At 46.4% G+C, this 12,271-nt stretch overlaps 1 protein-coding gene across 2 annotated transcripts in view; it reads right to left on the bottom strand.

Annotated features, from left to right (window-relative positions):
* The window catches only part of LOC106566332 (constitutive coactivator of PPAR-gamma-like protein 2), a 276,908-nt gene that overhangs the window by 23,900 nt on the left and 240,737 nt on the right, over window positions 1-12,271 (bottom strand). For both annotated transcript variants that reach the window (XM_045692805.1, XM_045692806.1), the window contains exons 10-11: window positions 6,027-6,276; window positions 1,643-1,757 (exon numbers count right to left, since the gene is read on the bottom strand). In XM_045692805.1, the coding sequence (XP_045548761.1) occupies window positions 1,643-1,757; window positions 6,027-6,276 (365 nt within the window). The remainder of the gene's footprint in view (window positions 1-1,642; window positions 1,758-6,026; window positions 6,277-12,271) is intronic.

Here is a 12,271-nt window from a genome sequence, read left to right as displayed (position 1 = left end):
TAACGTGACACTTTCTAAGGCTCCCATAGGCTCTCAGAAGGCGCCAGAATGTTGAATGATGACTTTGCAGTCCATGGCTGAAAAACAGTAGCGCATTTGGATAGTGGTCGATCTGAGAACAATGAGACGGGCGCGCGCAGGCACGTTAAGAGTCCATTTTACATTTTCAACGACTCCCGGTCGGAATATTATCGCTATTTTACGAGAAAAATCGCATAAAAATTGATTTTAAACAGCGTTTAACATGCTTCGAAGTACGGTAATGGAATATTTTGAATTTTTTTGTCACGATATGCGCGGATAGTGTCTTGAACGCACAAACAAAACGCCGCTATTTGGATATAACTATGGATTATTTGGAACCAAACCAACATTTTTTGTTGAAGTAGAAGTCCTGGGAGTGCATTCTGATGAAGAACAGCAAAGGTAATCCAATTTTTCTTATAGTAAATCTGAGTTTAGTGAGCACCAAACTTGGTGGGTGTCAAAATAGCTAGCCTGTGATGGCCGGGCTATCTACTCAGAATATTGCAAAATGTGCTTTCACTGAAAAGCTATTTTAAAATTGGACACCGCGATTGCATAAAGGAGTTCCGTATCTATAATTCTTAAAATAATTGTTATGTTTTTTTGTGAACGTTTATCGTGAGTAATTTAGTAAATTCACCGGAAGTGTTCGGTGGGAATGCTAGTTCTGAACGTCACATGCTAATGTAAAAAGTTGGTTTTTGATATAAATATGAACTTGATTGAACAAAACATGCATGTATTGTATAACATAATGTCCTAGGAGTGTCATCTGATGAAGATCATCAAAGGTTAGTGCTGCATTTAGCTGTGGTTTTGGTTTTTGTGACATTATATGCTACCTTGAAAAATGGGTGTCTGATTATTTCTGGCTGGGTACTCTCCTGACATAATCTAATGTTTCGCTTTCGTTGTAAAGCCTTTTTGAAATCGGACAGTGTGGTTCGATAAAGGAGAGTCTTGTCTTTAAAATGGTGTAAAATAGTCATATGTTTGAAAAATGGAAGTTTTCGGATTTTCGAGGAGTTTGTATTTCGCGCCACGCCCTATCATTGGATATTGGAGCGGTGTTCCGCTAGCGGAACGTCTAGATGTAAGAAGTTAACAAGAAATTTGTGGAGTGGTTGAAAAACAAGTTTTAATGACTCCAACCTAAGTGTATGTAAATTTCACAATTCAACTGTACATGTACATATTACCTCCACTACCAACACTGCTGCTACTCTGTTTATAATGTCACTTTACCCATACCTACATATTACCTGCACCACCAACACTGCAGCTACTCTGTTTATAATGTCACTTTACCCCTACCTACATATTACCTCCACTACCAACACTGCTGCTACTCTGTTTATAATGTAACTTTACCCCTACCTACATATTACCTCAACTACCTGGTACCCCTGCACATTGACTCTGCATTTTTGGGAAAGGGCTCGTAAGCATTTTACAGTCAAGTCTACACCGTTGTATTTGGGGCATGTGACAAATAACATTTGATTTGACTTGATTTGCGTGGTGCCAGTCAAGTTGAAATAGGCTTTACATCGCCTGTCACATCACGATGTCGTCACCATGGATATCTGACTGTATGGTAATATGGTGTTGTTACCTTGAGTTCCTGTAGCTGGTCTGGTTCGTAGAGCTGGTTAGAGACTGCCTGGGCCAGGAAGGCATCTAACTCATGTCTCTGTAGAATACCACCACCTGGCCACTGCATCATATACCTGAAGAACATCACACACACACAACTGTTAACATCACACACACCTGTTAACACACCCACACACACACCAGTTAACCTAACTAGGGTAGGGGGCACTATTTTCACCTCCGGATGAAAAGCGTGCCCAAAGTAAACTTCCTGCTACTCAGGCCCAGAAGCTAGGATATGCATATAATTAGTAGATTTTGATAGAAAATACTCTAAAGTTTCCAAAACTGTTAAAATAATGTCTGTGAGTATAACAGAACTGATATGGCAGGCGAAAACCTGAGGACAATCCATCCAGGAAGTGGGCTTTTTTGTTGTTGTTGTTGTTGTTTTCTATTGAATGCCATTACAGTATCCATTGACTTAGGACTCAAATTGCACTTCCTATGGCTTCCACTAGATGTCAACAGTCTTTAGAAATTGTTTCAGGGTTGTATTCTGAAAAATGAGGGAGTAAGACCAGTCTGAATGAGTTGGACCCTGCAGTGTCCCAGAGGTTTTTCATGCGCACGACCGAGAGCGCGCCTTTCTTGTTTTCCTTTTATATTGACAAAGCTTTTGTCCGGTTGAAATGTTATTGATTATTATGACTAAAAACAACCTGAGGATTGATTATAAACATCGTTTGACATGTTTCTATGAACTTTACGGATACTATTTGGATTTTTCGTCTGTTGTGACTGCCTTTGAGCCTGTGGATTACTGAACAAAACGGAGGTCTTTGGATATAAAGAGGGACTTTATCGAACAAAACAAACATTTATTGAGTAAATGGGAGTCTTGTGAGTGCAACCATATGAAGTTCATCAAAGGTAAGTGATTAATTTTATCACTATTTCTGACTTGTGTAACTCCTCTACTTGGCTGGTAACTGTTTGTAATGATTTGTCTGCTGGGCGCTGTTCTCAGATAATCGTATGGTATGCTTTCACCATAAAGCCTTTTTGAAATCTGACACCGAGGTTAGATTAACAATAAGTTAATCTTTAACCTCTCTTGGGTAGGGGGCAGTGTTTTGACGTCCGGATGAAAAGCGTGCCCGTAGTAAACTGCCTGCTACTCAGGCCCAGAAGGTAGGATATGCATATTATTAGTAGATATGGATAGAAAACACTCTGAAGTTTCTAAAACTGTTTGAATGATGTCTGAGAGTATAACAGAACTCATATGGCAGGCAAAAACCTGAGAAAAAAATCCAACCAGGAATGTAGAAATCTGAGGTTTGTAGTTTTTCAAGTGTCTTTGGGGTCATTTTGCACTTCCTAAGGCTTCCACTAGATGTCAACAGTCTTTAGAACATTGTTTCATGCTTCTACTGTGAATGGGGAGAGAATAAGAGCTGTTTGTATCAGGTGTCCCAAAATAAGGCATGAGCTCAGTGACACGCGCAGCCTTGGGAGCGAGCTGAGTTCCTCTTCATTCCTAAAGAGAAAGGAATTGTCCGGTTGGAATTTTATTGAAGATGTATGATAAAAACATCCTAAAGATTGATTCTATACATTGTTTGACGAACTGTTTCTACGAACTGTAATGTAACTATTTTGACTTTTCGTCTGGACTAACGCGCGAACAAAATGGAGTTATTTGGACATAAAGATGAACTTTATCAAACAAAACAAACATTTATTGTGGAACTGGGATTCCTGGGAGTGCATTCCGATGAAGATCATCAAAGGTAAGTGAATATTTATAATGCTATTTCTGAATTTTGTTGACTTCAACATGGCGGGTATCTGTATTGCTTGTTGTTGTCTGAGCGCTGTACTCAGATTATTGCAAAGTGTGCTTTCGCTGTAAAGCTTTTTTGAAATCTGACACAGCGGTTGGATTAAGGAGAAGTTTATCTATAATTCTGTGCTTAACACTTGTATCTTTTATCAAAGTTTATGATGAGTATTTCTGTAAATTGATGTGCTCATTCACCGCAGGTTTTGGAGGCAAAACATTTCTGAACATTACACGCCAATGTAAAATGGGGTTTTTGGATATAAATATGAACTTTATCGAGCAAAACATACATGTATTGTGTAACATGAAGTCCTATGAGTGCCATCTGATGAAGATCATCAAAGGTTAGTGTGGGAGAAAAGTAGCCGTGCTGAAGGAAGGAAAGACATAAATACATTAGCTATGGGAAGAGAAGATTGACAGCTGGTTCTAAGTAAGGCAACAGGCCATTAGGGGCCACATAATGGCCGGACAAGCTGATGTATGGCCGGACAGACGAACCCAAGTTGAGTAAACAAGGCCCCGAATACATTTAGAATGGCCAAAGAGAGGGTCACACGGGAAAGGATGGCTGTAACATAACCAAACATAAGCATGTAATGCATGCATTATTTTTGTACCAACATAAGGAGATTTCAGCCACCATTGTGTTAGAATTGGAAGCGGATGTGGGCGTTATCCTCAAATATGGGCGTTATCCATAGGGTTGAAAGACAATGGTGGCGGAAAACATAAGAGAAATTACTACATTTACATAAAGGATGGACCTATGTATTGTATGTGTATAAAAGCAGAACCGGGGCCTGAGGAAGGCAGTTGTTTCCGCGGACCGGCTCGGCTTTACTACTTTGTATTAAAGTCTATATTGAATTTACAAGTTCTTGTAAGAGTGTTATTCTTAAGACAATTTTCCACGACATTAGTGAAACATTTTAGCTGCATTTCTGGTTTTTGTGACGCCTCTCCTTGCTTGGAAAATGGCTGTGTGGTTTTTCTTGTCTAGGTGCTGTCCTAACATAATCTAATGGTATGCTTTCGCCGTAAAGCCTTTTTGAGATCGGACATTGTGGTTGGATTAACGAGAAGATTATCTTTAAAATTGTGTAAAATACTTGTATGTGTGATAAATTTGAATTATGAGATTTTTGTTGTTTTGAATTTGGCGCTCTGCTATTTCACTGGCTGTTGGCGAGGTGGGACGCTACCGTCCCACATACCCCAGAGAGATTAACATCACACACACACACACACACACACACACACACACACACAAACACACAACTTCTTTGGGATAGGGGGAGGTATTTTGACATCCGGATGAAAAGCGGGCCCAAAGTAAACTGCCTGCTACTCAGGCCCAGAAGCTAGGATATGCATATAATTGGTAGATTTGGATAGAAAACACTAAAGTTTCTAAAACTGTTAAAATAATGTGTGTGAGTTTAACAGAACTGAAATTGCAGGCGAAACCACGAGGACAAACCATCAAAAAACATTTTTTGGGCACTTTTATAATTGGGCGAAATCGTCCCCGATTGCAGTTCCTAGGGCTTCCACTAGATGTCAACAGTCTTCAGAAAGAGTTTCAGGCTGGTTTTTGGAAAAATGAGGGAGAAGTTGTAGTTCTTCTTAGTGGCTCCAATTTTGGCTGTAGTGTTTCCAAGCGCATGGCCGAGAGAGCGCGTTCTTTTTGTCTATCTCCGGTAAAGACAATAACGATTCTTCGTCTTAAATTGTATTGTTTATTTGCGTATTAGGGTACCAAAGGTTTGATTATAAACGTTGATTGATTGACTTGTTTGGATAAGTTTATTGGTAACGTTTGGGATTCATTTTGTATGCATTTTGAAGGAGGGAAACCGAGTGGATTATTGTTTGAAACGCGCCAGCTAAACTGAGTTTTTATGGATATAAAGAAGGACTTTATCGAACAAAAGGACCATTTGTAATGTAACTGGGACATTTTGGAGTGCCAACAGAAGATCTTCAAAAGTAAGGCATATATTATATCGCTATTTCTGACTTTCGTGTCGCAACTCCCTGGTTAAAAATGATTTGTTATGCATTTGTGCGCTGGGCACTGTCCTCAGATAATCGCATGGTTTGCTTTCGCCGTAAAGCCTTTTTGAAATCTGACACCTTGGCTGCATTAACAAGAAGTTAAGCTTTATTTTGATGTATAACACATATTTTCAAGAATGTTAAATATTTGAGTTGAGTATTTTTGAATTTCGTGCTCTGCAATTTCACCGGATGTTGGCCTGGTGGGACGTTACCGTCCCACGTATCCGTAAGAAGTTATCACACACACACCTGTTAACACACACACACACACACACACACACACACACACACACACACATACTCCTGTTAACACACATACTCCTGTTAACACACACACACACACACACACACACACACACACACACACACACACACACACACACACACACACACACACACACACACACGTCTAACACGTCTAACACGTCTCTGTGGAATCCTACCACCTGTCCACTGAATCATATACCGGTACAGAAAGACACAGTCTCACCTGAGCACGCAGCACATGAGCAGAAGGTGTTGTGGGATCTGAGCAGGGTTGAGTAGGGCAGGACAGTCAGAGCGGAGACAGGCTAGGAAAGCTCTGGTCCTCCGGGAGCGATCTTCACTGGCTCTACCAAGCCACAGCCTCCGCAGGTTAGGACAGGTCCACTCTCTGAAGCACAGCGCTGGAACCAGCTCCGGGGTCAGGGCCGACTTTGACTTCCCACTGGACCACTCCTTCACTATCACTGGAGGAACTGCAGGAGGAGACAGACAGGGAGAGATAGAGACAAGACAAACAACCAGGGAGAGAGAGATAGACACAAGACAAACAACCAGGGAGAGAGAGATAGACACAAGACAAACAACCAGGGAGAGAGAGACACAAGACAAACAACCAGGGAGAGAGAGAGAGACACAAGACAAACAACCAGGGAAAGAGAGATACACACAAGACAAACAACCAGGGAAAGAGAGATACACACAAGACAAACAACCAGGGAGACACAAGACAAACAACCAGGGAGAGAGAGATAGACACAAGACAAACAACCAGGGAGAGAGAGATACAAGACAAACAACCAGGGAGAGAGAGATACAAGACAAACAACCAGGGAGAGAGAGAGAGACACAAGACAAACAACCAGGGAGACACAAGACAAACAACCAGGGAAAGCGAGATACACACAAGACAAACAACCAGGGAGACACAAGACAAACAACCAGGGAGAGAGAGATAGACACAAGACAAACAACCAGGGAGAGAGAGATAAACAAGACAAACAACCAGGGAGAGAGAGATACAAGACAAACAACCAGGGAGAGAGAGACACAAGACAAACAACCAGGGAGAGAGAGAGAGACACAAGACAAACAACCAGGGAGAGAGAGAGAGACAAGACAAACAACCAGGGAGAGAGAGATAGACACAAGACAAACAACCAGGGAGAGAGAGATAGACACAAGACAAACAACCAGGGAGAGAGAGATAGACACAAGACAAACAACCAGGGAGAGAGAGATAGACACAAGACAAACAACCAGGGAGATACAAGACAAACAACCAGGGAGAGAGAGAGAGACACAAGACAAACAACCAGGGAGAGAGAGATACAAGACAAACAACCAGGGAGAGAGAGAGAGACACAAGACAAACAACCAGGGAGAGAGAGACACAAGACAAACAACCAGGTAGAGAGAGATACAAGACAAACAACCAGGGAGAGAGAGATAGACACAAGACAAACAACCAGGGAGACACAAGACAAACAACCAGGGAGAGAGAGACACAAGACAAACAACCAGGGAGAGAGAGATAGACAAGACAAACAACCAGGGAGATACAAGAGAAACAACCAGGGAGAGAGAGACACAAGACAAACAACCAGGGAGAGAGAGATAGACAAGACAAACAACCAGGGAGAGAGAGATAGACACAAGACAAACAACCAGGGAGAGAGGGAGAGACACAAGACAAACAACCAGGGAGAGAGAGATAGACACAAGACAAACAACCAGGGAGAGAGAGAGAGACACAAGACAAACAACCAGGGAGAGAGAGAGAGACACAAGACAAACAACCAGGGAGAGAGAGATACAAGACAAACAACCAGGGAAAGAGAGATACACACAAGACAAACAACCAGGGAGAGAGAGATAGACACAAGACAAACAACCAGGGAGAGAGAGATAGACACAAGACAAACAACCAGGGAGAGAGAGATACAAGACAAACAACCAGGGAGAGAGAGAGAGACACAAGACAAACAACCAGGGAGAGAGAGAGAGAGACACAAGACAAACAACCAGGGAGAGAGAGATACAAGACAAACAACCAGGGAGAGAGAGAGAGACACAAGACAAACAACCAGGGAGAGAGAGAGAGACACAAGACAAACAACCAGGGAGGGAGAGAGAGACACAAGACAAACAACCAGGGAGAGAGAGATACAAGACAAACAACCAGGGAGAGAGAGATACAAGACAAACAACCAGGGAGAGAGAGATACAAGACAAACAACCAGGGAGAGAGAGAGAGACACAAGACAAACAACCAGGGAGAGAGAGATAGACACAAGACAAACAACCAGGGAGATACAAGACAAACAACCAGGGAGAGAGAGAGAGAGACACAAGACAAACAACCAGGGAGAGAGAGATACAAGACAAACAACCAGGGAGAGAGAGATACAAGACAAACAACCAGGGAGAGAGAGAGAGACACAAGACAAACAACCAGGGAGAGAGAGAGAGACACAAGACAAACAACCAGGGAGAGAGAGAGAGACACAAGACAAACAACCAGGTAGAGAGAGATACAAGACAAACAACCAGGGAGTGAGAGATAGACACAAGACAAACAACCAGGGAGAGAGAGAGAGACACAAGACAAACAACCAGGGAGAGAGAGAGACACACAAGACAAACAACCAGGGAGAGAGAGATAGAGACAAGACAAACAACCAGGGAGAGAGAGATAGAGACAAGACAAACAACCAGGGAGAGAGAGATAGAGACAAGACAAACAACCAGGGAGAGAGAGAGAGACACAAGACAAACAACCAGGGAGAGAGAGACAGACACAAGACAAACAACCAGGGAGAGAGAGATAGACACAAGACAAACAACAAGGGAGAGAGAGATAGACACAAGACAAACAACCAGGGAGAGAGAGATACAAGACAAACAACCAGGGAGATACAAGAGAAACAACCAGGGAGAGAGAGACACAAGACAAACAACCAGGGAGAGAGAGAGAGACACAAGACAAACAACCAGGGAGAGAGAGAGAGACACAAGACAAACAACCAGGGAGAGAGAGATACAAGACAAACAACCAGGGAGAGAGAGATAGACAGAAGACAAACAACCAGGGAGAGAGAGATAGAGACAAGACAAACAACCAGGGAGAGAGAGATAGAGACAAGACAAACAACCAGGGAGAGAGAGATAGACACAAGACAAACAACCAGGGAGAGAGAGAGAGAGACATAAGACAAACAACCAGGGAGAGAGAGATAGACACAAGACAAACAACCAGGGAGAGATAGATAGACAAGACAAACAACCAGGGAGATACAAGAGAAACAACCAGGGAGAGAGAGACACAAGACAAACAACCAGGGAGAGAGAGATAGACAAGACAAACAACCAGGGAGATACAAGAGAAACAACCAGGGAGAGAGAGACACAAGACAAACAACCAGGGAGAGAGCGATAGACAAGACAAACAACCAGGGAGATACAAGAGAAACAACCAGGGAGAGAGAGACACAAGACAAACAACCAGGGAGAGAGAGATAGACAAGACAAACAACCAGGGAGAGAGAGATAGACACAAGACAAACAACCAGGGAGAGGGAGAGACACAAGACAAACAACCAGGGAGAGAGAGATACAAGACAAACAACCAGGGAGAGAGAGATACACACAAGACAAACAACCAGGGAGAGAGAGAGAGACACAAGACAAACAACCAGGGAGAGAGAGATAGACACAAGACAAACAACCAGGGAGAGAGAGATAGACACAAGACAAACAACCAGCGAGAGAGAGAGAGACACAAGACAAACAACCAGGGAGAGAGAGACACAATGAGAAGAACACATTCTCCTCTTTTACAATAACAACCTAACCAACAAGATAAACAAATGAGCTGTGCAGCAAAGCAGACAGGTGACCGGGCTAGACAGAGCAGACAGGTGACCGGGCTAGACAGAGCAGACAGGTGACCGGGCTAGACAGAGCAGACAGGTGACCGGGCTAGACAGAGCAGACAGGTGACCGGGCTAGACAGAGCAGACAGGTGACCGGGCTAGACAGAGCAGACAGGTGACCGGGCTAGACAGAGCAGATAGGTGACCGGGCTAGACAGAGCAGACAGCTGACCGGGCTAGACAGAGCAGACAGCTGACCGGGCTAGACAGAGCAGACAGCTGACCGGGCTAGACAGAGCAGACAGGTGACCAGGCTAGACAGGTGACCGGGCTAGACAGAGCAGACATGTGACCGGGCTAGACAGAGCAGACAGGTGACCGGGCTAGACAGAGCAGACAGGTGACCGGGCTAGACAGAGCAGACAGGTGACCGGGCTAGACAGAGCAGACAGGTGACCGGGCTAGACAGAGCAGACAGGTGACCGGGCTAGACAGAGCAGACAGGTGACCGGGCTAGACAGAGCAGACAGGTGACCGGGCTAGACAGAGCAGATAGGTGACCGGGCTAGACAGAGCAGACAGCTGACCGGGCTAGACAGAGCAGACAGCTGACCGGGCTAGACAGAGCAGACAGCTGACCGGGCTAGACAGAGCAGACAGGTGACCAGGCTAGACAGGTGACCGGGCTAGACAGAGCAGACATGTGACCGGGCTAGACAGAGCAGACAGGTGACCGGGCTAGACAGAGCAGACAGGTGACCGGGCTAGACAGAGCAGACAGGTGACCGGGCTAGACAGAGCAGACAGGTGACCGGGCTAGACAGGTGACCGGGCTAGACAGAGCAGACAGGTGACCGGGCTAGACAGAGCAGACAGGTGACCAGGCTAGACAGGTGACCGGGCTAGACAGAGCAGACAGGTGACCGGGCTAGACAGAGCAGACAGGTGACCGGGCTAGACAGAGCAGACAGGTGACCGGGCTAGACAGAGCAGACAGGTGACCGGGCTAGACAGAGCAGACAGGTGACCGGGCTAGACAGAGCAGACAGGTGACCGGGCTAGACAGAGCAGACAGGTGACCGGGCTAGACAAGTGACCAGGCTAGACAGAGCAGACAGGTGACCGGGCTAGACAGAGCAGACAGGTGACCGGGCTAGACAGAGCAGACAGCTGACCGGGCTAGACAGAGCAGACAGCTGACCGGGCTAGACAGAGCAGACAGCTGACCGGGCTAGACAGAGCAGACAGCTGACCGGGCTAGACAGAGCAGACAGGTGACCAGGCTAGACAGGTGACCGGGCTAGACAGAGCAGACATGTGACCGGGCTAGACAGAGCAGACAGGTGACCGGGCTAGACAGAGCAGACAGGTGACCGGGCTAGACAGAGCAGACAGGTGACCGGGCTAGACAGAGCAGACAGGTGACCGGGCTAGACAGAGCAGACAGGTGACCGGGCTAGACAGAGCAGACAGGTGACCGGGCTAGACAGAGCAGACAGGTGACCGGGCTAGACAGGTGACCAGGCTAGACAGAGCAGACAGGTGACCGGGCTAGACAGAGCAGACAGGTGACCAGGCTAGACAGGTGACCAGGCTAGACAGAGCAGACAGGTGACCGGGCTAGACAGAGCAGACAGGTGACCGGGCTAGACAGGTGACCGGGCTAGACAGAGCAGACAGGTGACCGGGCTAGACAGAGCAGACAGGTGACCGGGCTAGACAGAGCAGACAGGTGACCGGGCTAGACAGAGCAGACAGGTGACCGGGCTAGACAGGTGACCGGGCTAGACAGAGCAGACAGGTGACCGGGCTAGACAGAGCAGACAGGTGACCAGGCTAGACAGGTGACCAGGCTAGACAGAGCAGACAGGTGACCGGGCTAGACAGAGCAGACAGGTGACCGGGCTAGACAGGTGACCAGGCTAGACAGAGCAGACAGGTGACCGGGCTAGACAGAGCAGACAGGTGACCGGGCTAGACAGGTGACCGGGCTAGACAGAGCAGACAGGTGACCGGGCTAGACAGAGCAGACAGGTGACCGGGCTAGACAGAGCAGACAGGTGACCGGGCTAGACAGAGCAGACAGGTGACCGGGCTAGACAGAGCAGACAGGTGACCGGGCTAGACAGAGCAGACAGGTGACCGGGCTAGACAGAGCAGACAGGTGACCGGGCTAGACAGAGCAGACAGGTGACCGGGCTAGACAGAGCAGACAGGTGACCGGGCTAGACAGAGCAGACAGGTGACCGGGCTAGACAGGTGACCAGGCTAGACAGAGCAGACAGGTGACCGGGCTAGACAGAGCAGACAGGTGACCGGGCTAGACAGAGCAGACAGCTGACCGGGCTAAACAAAGCAGACAGGTGACCGGGCTAGACAGGTGACCGGGCTAGACAGAGCAGACAGCTGACCGGGCTAGACAGAGCAGACAGGTGACCGGGCTAGACAGGTGACCGGGCTAGACAGAGCAGACATGTGACCGGGCTAGACAGAGCAGACAGGTGACCGGGCTAGACAGAGCAGACAGGTGACCGGGCTAGACAGAGCAGACAGGTGACCGGGCTAGACAGAGCAGACAGGTGACCGGGCTAGACAG

Source organism: Salmo salar, chromosome ssa13 (assembly GCF_905237065.1).
Source record: "Salmo salar chromosome ssa13, Ssal_v3.1, whole genome shotgun sequence".
NCBI lineage: Eukaryota > Metazoa > Chordata > Actinopteri > Salmoniformes > Salmonidae > Salmo > Salmo salar.
Note: the sequence above shows the minus strand (reverse complement) of the source record. Positions and strands in the feature narration are given on the sequence as shown.